At 38.5% G+C, this 15761-nt stretch overlaps 1 protein-coding gene across 1 annotated transcript; it reads right to left on the reverse strand.

Moving 5' to 3' along the window:
* Positions 1–461: 461 nt before the first annotated feature.
* On the reverse strand, positions 462–13925 carry pde11al (phosphodiesterase 11a, like). The gene is made up of 20 exons (XM_082552207.1): positions 12836–13925; positions 11909–12067; positions 10771–10860; positions 10431–10571; positions 10217–10281; positions 9930–10062; positions 9706–9781; positions 9553–9620; positions 9353–9445; positions 7290–7340; positions 6961–7107; positions 6771–6878; positions 6336–6445; positions 6165–6255; positions 5263–5363; positions 4953–5030; positions 4795–4858; positions 3837–3911; positions 3679–3762; positions 462–3587 (listed from the first exon to the last, which is right to left on the reverse strand). Exons 1-20 carry the CDS (start codon positions 13607–13609, stop codon positions 3342–3344), a joined length of 2754 nt encoding a protein of 917 aa, XP_082408333.1. The 5' UTR covers positions 13610–13925; the 3' UTR covers positions 462–3341.
* Between the last annotated feature and the right edge of the window lie 1836 nt (positions 13926–15761).

Here is a 15761-nt window from a genome sequence, read left to right on the forward strand (position 1 = left end):
CTGGTATACTGATGTAAAGTTTGAAGATGATCCAAACCCAAACTGTGAGTTTTTACTTCAAGTTATTGCTGCTAAAACTGTTCCTACAGGCTAATGAATCATGGGGACTGCATGTTTAATTGATTCATAATCTTCCAGATCTCAGCTGCCTCAATGTGCTTCAGTGAAAGAGTGCATCAGCGTCATCCTTGGCCACATATGAAAGCACAGTGCATTGTCACATTAGGCATATTGTGTATATCATTTACAGTGGAGAATGTACTTGATGGATTATCATTTTATTTTTATTTTTTTGCCAATAGCCTTACAACAGTAACAATACATTCACATCATGGTGCTACTTCCTCCTTCTGAATGTCAGTAAACTTCACAATTGTCAGACGGTCTGATATAAAGAAGCAGCTACTGTAATTTTAAACAATAGCTATGACATAACTCTGGTTACATAAACACCAAACAAACAGTTTTCATGCCACAGAGTTTTATTCACAAAACCAGATGGAGACACATTTAAAACTTGCCTCTCCTTTTTGTCTGAAGTGAAACGCCGTCCTGTCTTCTCTAAGAATTTATTTTAGGGAATAATTATAAATATAGAGCCTGGTGTATGAAAAATAATGAATGTATCATTTTGGTACAGTTTGTGATCTAAAATAGAAATCTGTATCTGTTCTCGACAACAGTAGTGCAGTAGCAACATTTCGTATTTCCGTTGTAATACTTTCATGCAAAACAAATCTCATTGGGCAGTCGAAGGCATCGAGATAATGTCCAGCGTCAATATTAAATATGATGCATGCAGTTTCAACACAATCACCATGCATCGGCAAATAAATGAAAGCATAGTGTAAAGTGCCATGAAAGAGTATTTGCCCTATTCCTGATTTCTTAGTTTTAGTATTCCTCAGACTTAAATGTTTCAAACCATCAAACAAATTTCAATATTATAAAATTAGGAAAAGATAACCAGAGTAAATACAAAATGCAGTTTAAAAATAATGATTTCATTTACTAAAAGCCATCCGTACCTACCCAGCCGTATTTGAAAAATTAATTGGCTCCTAAGCAAAGTAGCTGTTTGTGCCACCCTTGGCAGCAGGACTTGAAATTAAGCATTTGTGATAGCTATGAGTCTTTCACATTGCTATTAAGGAATTCTGGCCCACTCTTCTTTGCAGAATAGTTTTTATTCAGACAGATTGTAGAGTTAGGATGCATGAAGAAAGCATCTCAATTGGATTTCAATTTTTTTTTTTTTTTTGGAGCCATTGGACTTGCTGGCGTGTTTTGGGTCACTGTCCTGCATTGTCTTTAGAGCACAAACTGATGGCTGGACATTCTCCTCCAGGGTTTACCAGAAGAATTCATGGTTCAGTCGGTTACAGCAAGTCGTCCAGGTCCTGAAGCAGAAAGCACCTCCGGACCATCACACTACCACCACCATGTTTGACTGTTGGCATGATGTGTTCTTTTCCTGAAATGATGGTTAGTTTTATGTCAGGTGTAATGGGACTCAAACCTTTTAAAAAAGTTCAACTTTTGCTTCATCAGTCCACAGAGTTTTGACAAATGTGAGCTCAGCTATGTCCTCTTCCTGGTCAGCAGTGGTTTTCTCCTTGGAGTTCTCCCATGGATGTCATTTTTGTTTAGTTTCTTTCTTATTGTTGAATAATGAACTCTGACCTGAAGTGAAGCAAGTGAGGCAAGTGAGGCCTGCGGTTCTTTAGATGCAGTTCTGGGTTCTTTGGAGTAATTTTGTTAGGAAGGTTCACCACTGTTCCAAGTTTTCTCAATTTGTGGATAGTGCTGTCCTTACCGCTGTGGTTCACTGGAGTCCTAAAGCTTTAGAAATGGCTTTGTAACCCTTTCCAGACTGATAGATATCAGTGACTTTGTTTCTCAGCTGTTGCTTTTTGAGGACTTTTAACCTACTTCACTTTGTCAAATAGGTTCCATTTAAGTGATTCCTTGATTCAACAGGTCTGGTAATCAGTTCTGGGTTTAGCTCATGAAACTGGACTCAGCTTTTTTCTTTTATATGAAAACGCGGTTAATCAAATTATTTTCATGATTTTCATTATTTTCAATGAGGCAGGCCATGACTTCACATAGATTAGGTTTGGCTAGCTTTTTTCCTTAATAAATGAAGTCATCATTTATCATTTCTTTGATTATCTGAAACATGTAAGTGTGACAAAAATACACAAAGCTTAGAAATCAGTAAGGGGGAAAATACTTTTCATGGCACCGTATATACTGTATGTACACAATCTGCTTTATGAAACTTCCAGTTGGATATTTTTCCATATTTTATATGTACAACACCGAAATCTTGTAAAGGCCATAGTACGGGCACTGAGGAGTCTTCTTTTTTAGCGAGAGTAAGACAAACTCATCCCACTGTGTGTAGTTTAAAGACAGTAAACAATAAAATTAGTAGCATACAGTTGGGGCACATGTAAAGAGAAAGTAGATCTAACACTGAACTGAACACATGGACATGGACTTATAGGCATTCATGTATTTTTCTCAATCAAGTGAGCATTCATTAAACATTTTATGAGACTGGAAATTAAACTATCCCGCTGCAATAAATTATTTTAAGACCCATTAAATAACTACCTAACCATGATATAACACAGACTCACACACACAGAGAGACACGTGCATACAACAAGCCAGCAGACTTTAAATTTTAACCCTGACCTCTTGTTTGAGTCTTTGACGCATATCTGCCTGTTTTCCCCCAGAAAATACACGTGTTGCACACAACAAGCGGCTGGCCAAACAGTTCAATTAACCCACAAACACTGAAAATTACACCATATAGCCAAAGACTTGCAACTGAGGTACCACAGCCTTATCCAGAACACAATCATGCTCCAGTAAACATTCATAATGGCAATTTATATGATTTGTCACAGTGATTCTTTTTTGTTTTGTAAAGGCATTCCAATAGTTTTGGGATTTCTAACACAGTTCCCATTAAAAATATTATAATATTAAGAGACCTTCTTTGGTTTCTTATTCATCCTTCATTCTTATTCAATTCTCATTCATCCCATGACAAGCTCTCAGTTACATCTGAGAGCTGAGGGAGGTCTGAGGGAGTCTGACCAGTAGGGATAAAGCTCAGTCCTGAGTTTAACGTAGTGCTTGGGACACCTAGCAGATGAAAGCTGCTTTTCATTTACCAATAGTGGGTAGTGCATTTCTCATCAAATCAGAGGACATTTGAATGTTTTCAACTTAATGCAAAGCTTGCCAAACACTTAGCTTATTTTACTTCTTTCCTGCAGATGCTATGTTTCCATCTCCTTGTTTTCTCTGCATCTTTGATCCTAACTGCACTTTGACCCAAACACTGAGTTTTCGACTGGCTTCGCAGTTTCTCTAGACTCTAGGTTTTCATTGTTTTCTCCATCTTCTTCACCTGACTCAGTGTTCTGACCTGATTCTGTACTCTGATTAGACACCGAAGCTCTGCGTGTCTGCTGATAGGATGAGCAGAGATCCTGCCATTTCTTTCGATTGGCATCGATGCCATCCATCATTGGCTGTAACTTTCTGTTGAGTTTCAGCAGTGCCTGGAGAGAAAGAATGATATTAATAGTTTAATTACTATTACCTTTTCATAAGACCTAAATGCTTAACTTAAATCATAAAGGGTTGTCTGACCTGGTAAAGAGGTTTACAGATCCCATCAATCCATTCAAGCTGTAAGGCAGGTAGTTCATCTTTGCGATTGCGGTCAAAGATTGCCTAGAGAGAGATCTAGTTATATTAAGAAAATTGTGGAAAATTGTGTGACTGACTTTTAAAGCTTCCTTACTTACTGCTGGGATTAACTTAAGCTCTGACCTCTCCCTATCACCTTGCTCGAAGAATTCACTTGTAACCAGCTCTGCAACCTGTGCAGATCGAGGGAAACAAATTAGTTAACTCTAAAAATGATGTACCAGTTTGCTGTTAATAATGGCTTAAACGTACTTTGTTATTTTGTCCTTATTTTAATTTAAATTAAATGAGAAGAACAATTATCTTTCTATTAGTATGGTACTATTATGGGTCATGCTAACGCATCACATGCATTATTTTAGAAAAAAAAAACACATGCACAGGACTGTAAACTAAGCTTTGGAAATATAATTTGGTTGTGTATAAAAAAAATCAAATGAGTGTTTGTGTCCAAGTAAAATTAAGTAAATGGATTAGTGAGCTAATTTAATTTAATGAGAAAGCTCTAGGAAACATGCATCCTTGACCTAGATAGAACAACTGTATGGGTCAAGGATGCAAAAAAAACCTTTTTAAATGGCCTTTAGGAAGTGCCCTTATGCTCTTTTTGGAAAAGTCCCAAAGAAACTGAAGCGATGTTTGTGGCACTACCTTAGATGGATTTTTTAATCTAATCTATCCTCCAGTGTCCTGTACCTGTAACATATTCATGACATGGATATATTATAAGAATCCTCTTAATATAGCCATGGCTCAGGGCCACTAGGAAGCAAGTGCATATTCCGGAGTGTATGGAAAAGACCTTCTTTGGTTGTATTGCAATTATGTACTTCTTAGCATATATTGGGGAAAAAAAGAAGATGTATCACAATAAGGATTATTATAAATGCAGCTTCTAACAATATCACAATGCCCTGGTGTATAAGGTCATGTACACAACCTAGCATCCTTTCCGGCCATTCGGACCCATACATAGCAAGAGCAGCTGCGTTAATAATTACTATCAGTGATTAAAACATTAGCAGCCTGGATGAAGGGATAGTGAAAGGCTCAAACCTGTTTGGATATCTTCCAGGGACGAGTGACTGCACCCAGATCGCATGCTGTCATCAACATAGACCTGTTGATGACATTAAAGCTCATTTCCATCTCTTTTTTTTAAATTCAGTTATAGTTTGTGTTATTTTGATTTATTTGTATATAAATGTAGAAACCTGAGAACTTCTCTGTGTCCTTCATCAGTCCAGCTGAACTCTCCAGACAGAACATATTCAAAAAACTTGGTTCTGCGCCTTGCAATTAAAAGAGATAATCAAGGACAGAAAAAAAAGTTGAAGCACAATTTGTCCCCCTCCCCATCTTGGTAACCACCCAAGTGGAAGAGCTTTGTAATGACAAAAAAATTTGAAAATTATTGTTCAGAATATGGTAATACATCCAATAATTTATAATGATGTATGTAAGTTTACAAGTCACAAACTATTTTGGCCTTGAATGCCGTGAGGAAAAAAAAGCAACACTTACTCGAAGTGCAAAGTAAGGTCTGTGGAGAGAATAGCCTGCTTCAATAGTTGCATCATGTTGCTGTACTCTTTAGAGCTTAGGTTTGCAAAGATATTGTGACCCTGTGAAATAAAAACACAATAGCATGCAATACAGTGGGTACACACGCAAAAGCAGACGAGGATGAGTAATAGTGGCTAAAATGTCTCCTTAAATCCAATGCACCGGTAAAGTCATTGCTCACTGTCAAAAGAAGCTCCCTTTAGAAATGTTAATTAGCAGCGTGTTTGGACCTTCTCTGTCCGCTGCTAAAAGAAATCGATAAAAAAACACGGATCCCAATGATCAAACTGATTTTCACCTGAGACAAAGCAGCCTCTCGACTTTACTCGAACTCTTTAAACAGTGGCTTTCTGTTAGCCTAATGGTCTCAGTCCAACACTTTTAAATTGAATGAAGTCTGTGCATTTGTGTTTTCTGTTATTTTGAATGTGTTTTCTTGCTGAGCTGATGTTTAGTTTAATCTAAAGGGACAGAAATTGCCGACTAGCCTCAGGCCATAGCATGTATTACTGATCCACAATTGAGCTGATTAAATAACATTTCAAAAATACACCAATGTCTGTCCTTGATTTTTTTTTTTTGACTCTGGTATTTTCGTTTCATATTCAAACCGCTATCTATAAGAAAATAAAGAAAAAAATATTAATTTATCTATCTAACTGACACCATATGACGTTATTTATTCAAATTAATCATCAAGATTTCATTAAGGATTAAGTAAATATTATTTTCTTTTATCAGTTGGAAGTTACAGAACCTTGAACAAGGAAAGCAAACTATTAAGATAAAAAAAAGAAACCTCTGCAAAAACATAAGAATTACATGGAATTTATCAAAAAATAGAAAAATATTAGCCTGACCTCACTTTGCAGGATCATGACTGCATGGTTGAAGTGATGATGCTCCAGGGTGGCTGATGTCCCGTAAAGCAGGGCCAGAGCAGAACCTGTCCTGCAGGAACAACAGAGTAGTTACACTTCTCTGCATTAACAAGACACCAGTTCCAAAATCCACAGGCCTCTGTGGCGTACTTAGCTTGAAATGCATTGTTGGTGCCTCTGTGGTCTAAGTCATGGCACAAACAGCCAACCATCAGTGCCAATATCTCTGCATCTGACAGGACATCCTGGAAACTTGCTGTCTACACAATGCAAAGCAGATGGCCACATTCTTACTGAGTAATTTTAAATCTATTCTGTTTCATTTATTTTAACTAAATATTTAACGTACTTTTATAGGATATTTTGCATCAGTTAGGATAGGATAGGACATAGAAGCAACCCTAAGCAATAAGAGACCAAATCCACCACCATATGACTTCTTAGAAATACCTTGGATATACCTCTTAGAAATTTTTATATAGTTTATTCCATAGATCTATCTATTTGTGGGCATGCAAAACAACTTTACATCATTGCTTCTGTAAGATATACATCTGACTTTTTTTGCTCTATGTTAAAATTTACCGTGATCATAACGAACATGCACTGCGACACATTGAAAGCATGCCTCCAGTTATGGTATGCCACAGTTCGATAGTTCTTCCTCACAGTCAGAAGCCAGCGGCACAAAACCTACAGACAGATATACAGAAGGTATGATCATGTTTATGTATGGATGGATAAACATATTACAGGGCACATTTCATGGCCTTACCTCATAGTCAATTTTAAACTTTTGGACAACACCAAGTTCCAGAAACATCCTGAGAGAAGCCGTGATCATGGCGTCGTTGTCCAATGAAAAGTCGTTGAAGTGAAACTCATCAATGCCTAACTCACTGCTCAGGGGGATCTTGGCAGCCTTAGGGGGAGAGGACAGTGCTGTCAGTCACAGAGTGCCACTGAAGGATGACAGCATAGGCAAACAGCCTTCCGGTTTACGTTGCACCTTTATCTACTGACACATTTCACTATTTTCCTGATGTTGGTATAGTGCCTTTATGCATTATATAATGTTTTTATTTGATTAGTTCTGAGGATTACCTTCAGTCTGTCAACTTCCACCTTGGAGCAGGTAGCGTGATAGGACAACATCTGAAAAACAGAAAATAATGCAAAACACTGATGTATTAAAAAAAAAAAAACTGTCCCAGATAGTGAGGTGATGTCATGAGGGGATGGCCTAAATAACATAAGACTAGCTCTCTAATGTACACTCACTGCTAAAAAAGATAATTAATATTTACCAAGAGTGTTGATGTTTTTTATCTGTATTCACCGTCCTATGTAATCAGATCAAAGTAAATATGTATCTGCTTTTAAAGCCAATTTGTTGCTATATTTTGGCGTCTCTAATCACAAAAAAATCCATCAGGTGATGAAAGAAACATCAAAGATTGTGTGACAGAAATACAGCTGTGTTTGTTGTCCTTGATGAAAACTGAGCAGACCTGCACGTGTATTTATCATTAATAATTTAAAAGCAACTAAAATATTTATGGTAAAGAAGAGGAATCATGTTTTCTGAGGATAATGTGACTGCTCAGGTTAGATACTGGGCACTGGAAAAGAACGCAGACTGAGACACCAATGAATGTAAAGAGCCTCTGCTAAGATTAGCAGTAACAGTGGTGACACAGCATTTTTCTGGAATCGATAATTTCTCATACAGGTAGTTTGAATTCATTTTACCGTGTGTCCTAAAATATGTTTTCATTTCAGAGTAGTGTCACTGAAAATTATTATTTTTTCCCGTATATACCACATATTTCTAATACTGCTCCCAAATTGCTTAGTAATTTGTAATATCTTACAGTTTTGGAATTGTAAGATTTAGCATTAAGTTTATTGAAGTTTGCTTTTTTCCCACAATAAATATAGACCCATTTATGAATAAGAGTTGATTGGATTATTGCTACAGCTTATATTGTTATTGATACCATTGACCATAGTATTTTACTGCAGAGATCAGAACACACTGAAAGTATTAAAGGAATCCAGCTCTGCAATAGCGCGACTCTATCTGATAGATTCCAATTTGTGTGTGTAAATGGAGAGTTACACATAAAAGTTAGTCATGGAGCTCCACAGCGTTGCATGCTGGTATCAATACTTTTAATATTTTACATGCTTCCCTTAGGCTGTATATTTAGAAGACATTACAGATATTTCCATTGCTATGCAGATGACACTCAGCTTTATTTACTCATTCACACTGTCCTGAATCTCTAAAATTAGCAATATTCTGTTTCAAAGTGATGCTGAAAAGCTACTTCATGCACTTATCTAATACTATTACTCTTGTAATTCATTATTTTCAGGGCACTCTAAAAGCTCCCTGAAAAACCTTCAGTTGATCCAAAACAAGAGTACCGACAGGGACCAGAAAGAGAGATCATATATCTCCCATATTAGTTTCTCTTCACTGGCTCACTGTTAAATTTAGAATAGAATTAAAAATAAATTTCCTTACATACAAAGTAATCAGGTAAATGTAAATAGAAGGTAGTAGTAAATATACATCAAATTACAGTACCATATTTTCCTAACAGCTCACCTTTCTATCAGGCTGCTGGCCTACTTTTTATTTGTAGAGTTTCTAAAAGTAGAATGGTAGGCAGAACCTTCAGCTTTCAGGCTCCCTTTTTCCTTCGTACTCTTATAAAATGCTTCCTTATTTAGGGTTGTGTGATTGATGGGGTTTTCTTTCTAATTTTGTTGGGTCTTTACTCTTACTTTGATGCAACTATAGTTGTGAACTTGCACTATATAAATAAAATTGATTTGAATTGATATCAGATTATACTACCCATTTGATAGACTGGTAACTTGTGTAAACCACCACTCTCCTGTGTCAACTAGAAAGGCTTCAGCTCCTCTGCAACCCTAGTTAGAGAACTGGTTAAGAAAATGGATGGATGGATTACATGGAATCATCAAAACATAAAAGAAAACATAAAGTAAAGCGCTGTACAAATACAGGCCATTTACCATAAAAGAAAACTGGCACATGACAAAAAAAAAGAAATTATTGTATAGAAAAAGATACATAAATATCTTTTATCCTCCAGAGAGACATAGAGTGATGGATAGAAGAACAGGCTTACATCCAGTGCTACAGACTGTTTAGCCCATGTCTTCTTAACTTGATTGTACATCATTGTGTTGTTGATTCCAAGGCCACAGAATATCACAAATGCCTGCACACAAACAACAGGCCAGAGGAAAAATATGAAACATGAAAAGAACCTGCGGATCTACAGTGTCACAGTGCAGACCAAACAGAAGGTTGCTAGTGTAGCTTAACCTCAAATAGCCTCTGATCTGCATCATCGAAGGTCTTCCTGTCCAGGCGGTTCAGAATTTGTGCAACCCCTGTGGAAAATATACATAAATCATGACTATAACATGAGGACTCGTTTCCAGTGAAACAAAACTGATTATTTTCTGGTTCACTTACCAATTATCTGGTGAGTTCGATTCCAGATAGGAACACATAACACTGATCTGATATGAAACCCTGAAGCTTGATCTGCCTGCAAAGAGAGAAGCCATTTTTTACTTTTTTTTGGGGGGGGGAACTGATATTCTTGCAGTGATAACAACGGTGCAAATGACTCATATTATCTGACTGTTTTTTAAATAAAAGCCTCAGATCTTATAAATACACTACACTGTGTATACCTCAGCATCAAAGCGTGGGTCCTGGCACACATCACTGATGTTAACAGGCAGTCCTGTTGAAGCCACCAGCTCAGCAATACTGTTATTGATTAGCCAGTCAGAACAGGATAACTTCTCCATGCTGATGTGGGCACTATTACAAAGAGGAAGCAACAGTCAAACATTAATATACAGAAACACTGACTACAAATTTTATCACAGTGAAATGCAAGTCTTCTTTTAATGTTAATCATATTTGTGTTTATTGTAATTCTGCAGTAGTGATCTATGAGCAAAATCTCCTTAACCTGATGTCACGGTCCACATTGCACAAAGGAGACATGAGTTCAAATGTCTTTGAGAACTTCACAACCTATGAGAAAAATCATATATCACTGCAATCAGAAATAAAGTCATTCAGCAAATTTAAAAAAAAAAGGTTATAATGACTTTGGTTTAGTTATACACTGAAAATCAAGCAGCAGATGAATCTGTGAGGAAATGGGAAAAGAAAGGTCTCACAGGTGAGTCAATGTCCTCCAGAAGAAGCACAGAGCAACGTTCACACTGCAGCAGAGTCAGCGCTCGCTGCATGATCTTCCTGACAATCTTTTCCAGGTCGGTCTGTTCCTCAAACAGGTCATTGACCACCTCCAGCAAAGCCTGTAGCAGCAACAATAAACACCGTAACTTCATTTGTTCATTACACAAACATATTTCCACATTCCTGATAGAATATCACGCTGCTGAAGTTAATGTAAGCCTAACTTGTGAAAGGCAAGCATACAGCATGTTAATGTGTTTTGGAGTGATTATTGTGTTCAGTTATGTTTTTGTAAAAGCACAGTTTAAAACTTCTCACCCTGCTCCTTTCATACTCCTTGCGAGACTCTGAAAACAACTTAGCATTGGAAATCGATATTCCACAGAATGGTAGATACATCTGCAGCACCTGAATGAAAACACAAAAAAGTGGAGAAAGGCATGCACAATGTCTGCATGACATAAAGCCAAATAAGAGAACCAGAAAGAGTAAATGCGCATACAAAGATCATGATGGAGTCAGCTGCTTCTCAGTGCAAATTTCTCTCAAATAGATTTGCTGTTAATGAAGTACTGATTCAGAGAAAGAGACTTAGTAAGACATCAAAGGCCTTAAAATGTCTGGACAAGCTGCCGGATGAAGCTTTTTCTCCTCCCTATTTTTACAGTCTTTGTTGCTGAAAAATAGTTTCTGAGGTTGCTCTGCCAAAGTTATATTTAGTGCTTTGTTTTATATACACTTGAAAAAGAAGCTTAAATCTCTCACAGCTTCTTTGAAGTTGAGCGTTAGAGCATACTATACGGATTCACAATGTATTTATTTCCACAAGTTTTTTCTGCCACCTTGTGGATGAATTTGTCAGTGCAACTGGTCTGCAAGCAGAAGCAAACTTGTGATTTTTACAAACTGCAAATATCAGCATTGATGCAGTTTTTTGTTTTTGTTTTGTTTTTACCAAACCCTCCAATCTCCAGGATGTACGAAATATTATTGTCTCGTCAGCAAACTCTGAGAATTAAATTGTACTCATAAGCAGCGGAGCCGTAAATGAAGCTATAACACACATATATTCTAGTAAGCCCATTTCAACTGGAACAGGGAGCAACTGAAAGTAACACTTTTCTTACTGTGTGTATGCACAGGCGAACGTATTTAATGCTCCACGCTTGAGTAAAAGCTTGACCTCTTCTCTTCCATTTTCTTGTGTTTTGATTCCAAGGGAACACTTTACCCCTCTCCGCAGCCATTAAGATGCAAATTACAAACAATATTTCCAGTTGCATGGCAAGTGTTAGTGTTGGGTGGTGGGGTAGACGATGCACCAGTTAAATTTAACTCCCTCGTTAAATGCCCTTAATGGCGCGATAAGTAATATTGAAGAAGATGAATATGAATGTGAAGCCCGCTGGTACGACAGGCGAATGATTTTCTTCTCTTCAGCATAACAGAGCCTCACCTTCTCGTCATCCTCAGTAAATGGGGTGCCGATTGGATTTTTGTTAATAGCTTGTACAACACCTATGACTTCTCCATCACTGTTGCAGATGGCCATACAGAGGATGGACTGAGTCTTGTACCCGGTCAGCTTGTCAATCTCATCACTGAAGCGGTGATCCTGGAATTGTGGTTATATAAACATACAGGCTATTACACATTTATTGACTGGAGTCCACATTAAAAAACACACACACACACACACACACACACATCCCAGCTCTACATTCCTTCACCATATGCGCGTTTGTCTCGTAAAGCCTATGATAAAGCATCCGCAGCGTTTAGGTCTGACTCTTGGGCTTGTAAATTTGAGTCTCTGTTGATTGAAACTGTTTTTACTATAAGCAGAGAGACTCTTGTACCCCTCACTGGCACGTACCTATGCTGCTGGAGTAGTAGATCGCATGTTTCCTTAGTTTCCCAAGCAGCCCAGGGCGATGATATAATGATGTGGTGCTCAAGTCTAGCATATAATACCAGATTTAGTTTGTGGGGGGAAAAAATATAGTGATTGGTTTTCCTTTTCTTTGACTATTGTATTTTTTGTATCCAAAAGAACCTGCATTTGGTATTCGGAACGACGTGCGCAGTTGAAGTTCTGAGGAGTGGGATAGTTTTGCCAACACCTGAATACCTCTGCTGGCAAAAACCAAAACAAAAAAGTCCCATTACTTTGAAAAAGACACACATTTGTGGATGCTTTTAACTTGGGAATGCAGCTGAAGGTGGACCTGAAACCTGATGTGTATTGCAGAAATTTTTCTTTTACTACTACAAAACTCGGGTCCAATACCCGACATCATCATGTACTGATATCCGCCAGCTTAAATGGACGCACATAAATTAAGAATACAAATTCTATTGATCATAACGGTGTACACTTTACCTCATATGCGTTTGAGATGTTTACAGTCTCCCCGTGCTCTGCCACATATCCAATGATACCTTTCCCCCATGGCACTTGCACTTCATTGGAGTTAAGAGTGCTAGATGATGGTCTGACTGTAGTGCCTGAATGCACATCAAAGAACTTGGAAACCAGAGTCCTCTTGTGAGGGGGTCCTTCAACGAGGAAAAGCGAACACCTGTCTGCATCCACAAGAATGCAGACATTGATCAGGATTTTATAACTCAGATTTGTTAAGTCCAACTCGTTGGAGATATCTTTCACGAGCTCTAAGAAAAACTCCCTCTCGTTGGTTTCTTTAAGTCTGTATTTATAGTCAATGGCGCTGGATGCGTACTGAGGCACATTGACCCTGGACTCCAGCAGGGCGCTCAGGATGTGCGCGGTAGTGGGAGGCAGTGAACTGGCTTTACGCAGGAGCGCACGGCGCCTCATGCTGGACTGGGACTCGTGTTCGCTCAAACTCACGTGCTCGTCGTATGTCCAGTGTGCAGTGGTGGCTTTGGACCGAGCAAAGTTCCGTCGCAGCTCCATGTGGGACGATCTGCGCCGGAGTCCGTCAGCACTGGTCGGCCACAGTGGGTCCATGGCAGCGCCCCGCTTCTCCTCGACAGAGGACACTTTCGACGGCTGATGCTCCTTCAACCACCTGCTAACCTGGTCACATTTGGCTTTCCGAACGAGATACTCCTCGAACAGATCCGGGTGGCAATCCAAAAACGCCTCTATATCCGAGAAGTCAAACGCTGTCATAGTGAAAGCAGCTGTGAAGACCAAATGAGATTCTTAAATGTAACAGAGCAGGAGTTAGATGGGAGTGAGGGAGTGAGGCAGCTACATTCGAGCTTCACAGAGAAGTGATGAGCTCAAAACATTTTTATATGCATTCCTAGTATGACCCAGTATAGTTCCCCTTGTTCTCCCCCAAAATACAGGCAGCAGAAGTGGTCAAATAAATTCACTTTTCACAAGAGACGAGCTACAGCTGTCCGTCAAACGAGAGATTGAGCTGTTTCTCTGGGGATTTCTGTGGAATAGTATGCAGAGGTGTGGAAAAACACAGCGCCTATTCTCCCCAGCAATAAAAAACAGAAAAAAGAAAAGACAACTGCAGGGCAGTGTCTTTAGTGCCTCTCTTTATTCTGTACCACCAGAGACACTCAGCTCACCATAAAGTCAGTGATGTTTCAGTTACATTTACAGGAAAAACGCTGTTTTTAATGTACATTTAAATAATGAAGCTGTTTGAACAGATGGCCAAAGTAAACATGCACATTGTATTTTAAATGTGATGGATGGATGGATGGATGGATGGATGGATGGATGGATGGATGAATAGATAGATAGATAGATAGATAGATAGATAGATAGATAGATAGATAGATAGATAGATAGATAGATAGATAGATAGATAGATAGATAGATAGATAGATAGATAGATAGATAGATAGATAGATAGATAGATAGATAGATAGATAGATAGATAGATAGATAGATAGATAGATAGAGCTCTGACTTGCTTTATGAACAGCTCTGAATAACTCAAGGGCACTTGCCTCCCAGCTAACAGAATGTGACTGAATAGTTGGAGAATGAAATGAAAACATTTAAATAAAATCTGTTAATTTACCACATTTTTTCCCCAAGCAACTCTATGCAAATGAGGAAAAAATGGTGTAATTTTATTTACAGTTTTTCTCAAATGCTAAAACACATTTCACAAACGTTACCACCAGGTCCCCCAATGTCCAAACACAACACCCTTCTCTAAAGCTACATAAACACAACCACACCTTCCCACTGCAAAACTCAAACTCCCACACCAAGAGAGCAGCTCGAAGCTGTCAAAACTGTAAACACTATACACAGCATTACACACTACAGCAAAACAATTGAAAACACAATGCTCAATTTGTGAGAAGGTTCTTTGTTTCATAACTGCCAATGCATATTTTAGAAACTATACAGTAACGGATCGTCGTAGATCTCTGCAGAGGATTAGGCATTTAGATTTGTGAGTTTCATATGAGTAGTATAAATCTATAGAAAATCCTGCATGTACGTACACTACTGTAACACAACTCAATGCAAAAACAGAATCTAATGCACACAACAGTAATCTTGAAAACATGAACAGGGTGTGAAGTTTTTTTATTTACGTTATTCACACCACACACACACCACAATCACTGTGCGGCATCATGTCGCTGAGCTGTTGCTCGCATCTCGTCCGTAATGATGGTGCGAGGTTGTCTTGCTCTCCCTCCTGGACCTTCTCCTCTCCCATGTTGGCCTTCTCCTCTTCCTCGTTGGTCGCTCCTCTTCCTCCTCTCATTTGAACTCCTCTTCCTCATTGGCCTGCTCCTCTTCTTCCAGGGCCAGCTCTTCTCCCTCCTCTGCATCAAATTCCTCTTCCCCTGACTCTGCCTTCATCCATTGTGTTTGTTTGGAACCTTCAGCATACTGTGCACTCTGAACTTGCTTTTACATGTGGGTACAGCATTAGCAACAAGTGTCTTCAATTTTGAGTCATTGTGTGTAGTGAATGACGCCAGGTGTGTTCCCTGTGTTCAAAGATTGGTGACTGTGGCAAGCATTTTGCATCACATGGGCTTTCATTTGAGGATATGAGCAGAGTTGTTTTGCAACATGTGTTTTAGCAAGGAAAAATGTGTTTAGATTTATGAGTACAGAGGGTTGTGTTTTGTGAATTGTGTCTTCATGTGACATGTGTTTATGGTACTGGAATATGGTGGCTACATTTAGTAAATGTGTTTAGACTACTGGTCATTTGGGTTACAGGATTGGCTTTTGTGTTTTAACATTTGAGAAAAACTGTAAAACAATTTTCATTGTACTGACAAATGCACCTATGTTACCTTGGAGTCTCACGCACACACACACA

The sequence above is a fragment of the Aulonocara stuartgranti genome (assembly GCF_965226115.1).
Source record: "Aulonocara stuartgranti genome assembly, chromosome: 11".
Lineage (NCBI taxonomy): Eukaryota > Metazoa > Chordata > Actinopteri > Cichliformes > Cichlidae > Aulonocara > Aulonocara stuartgranti.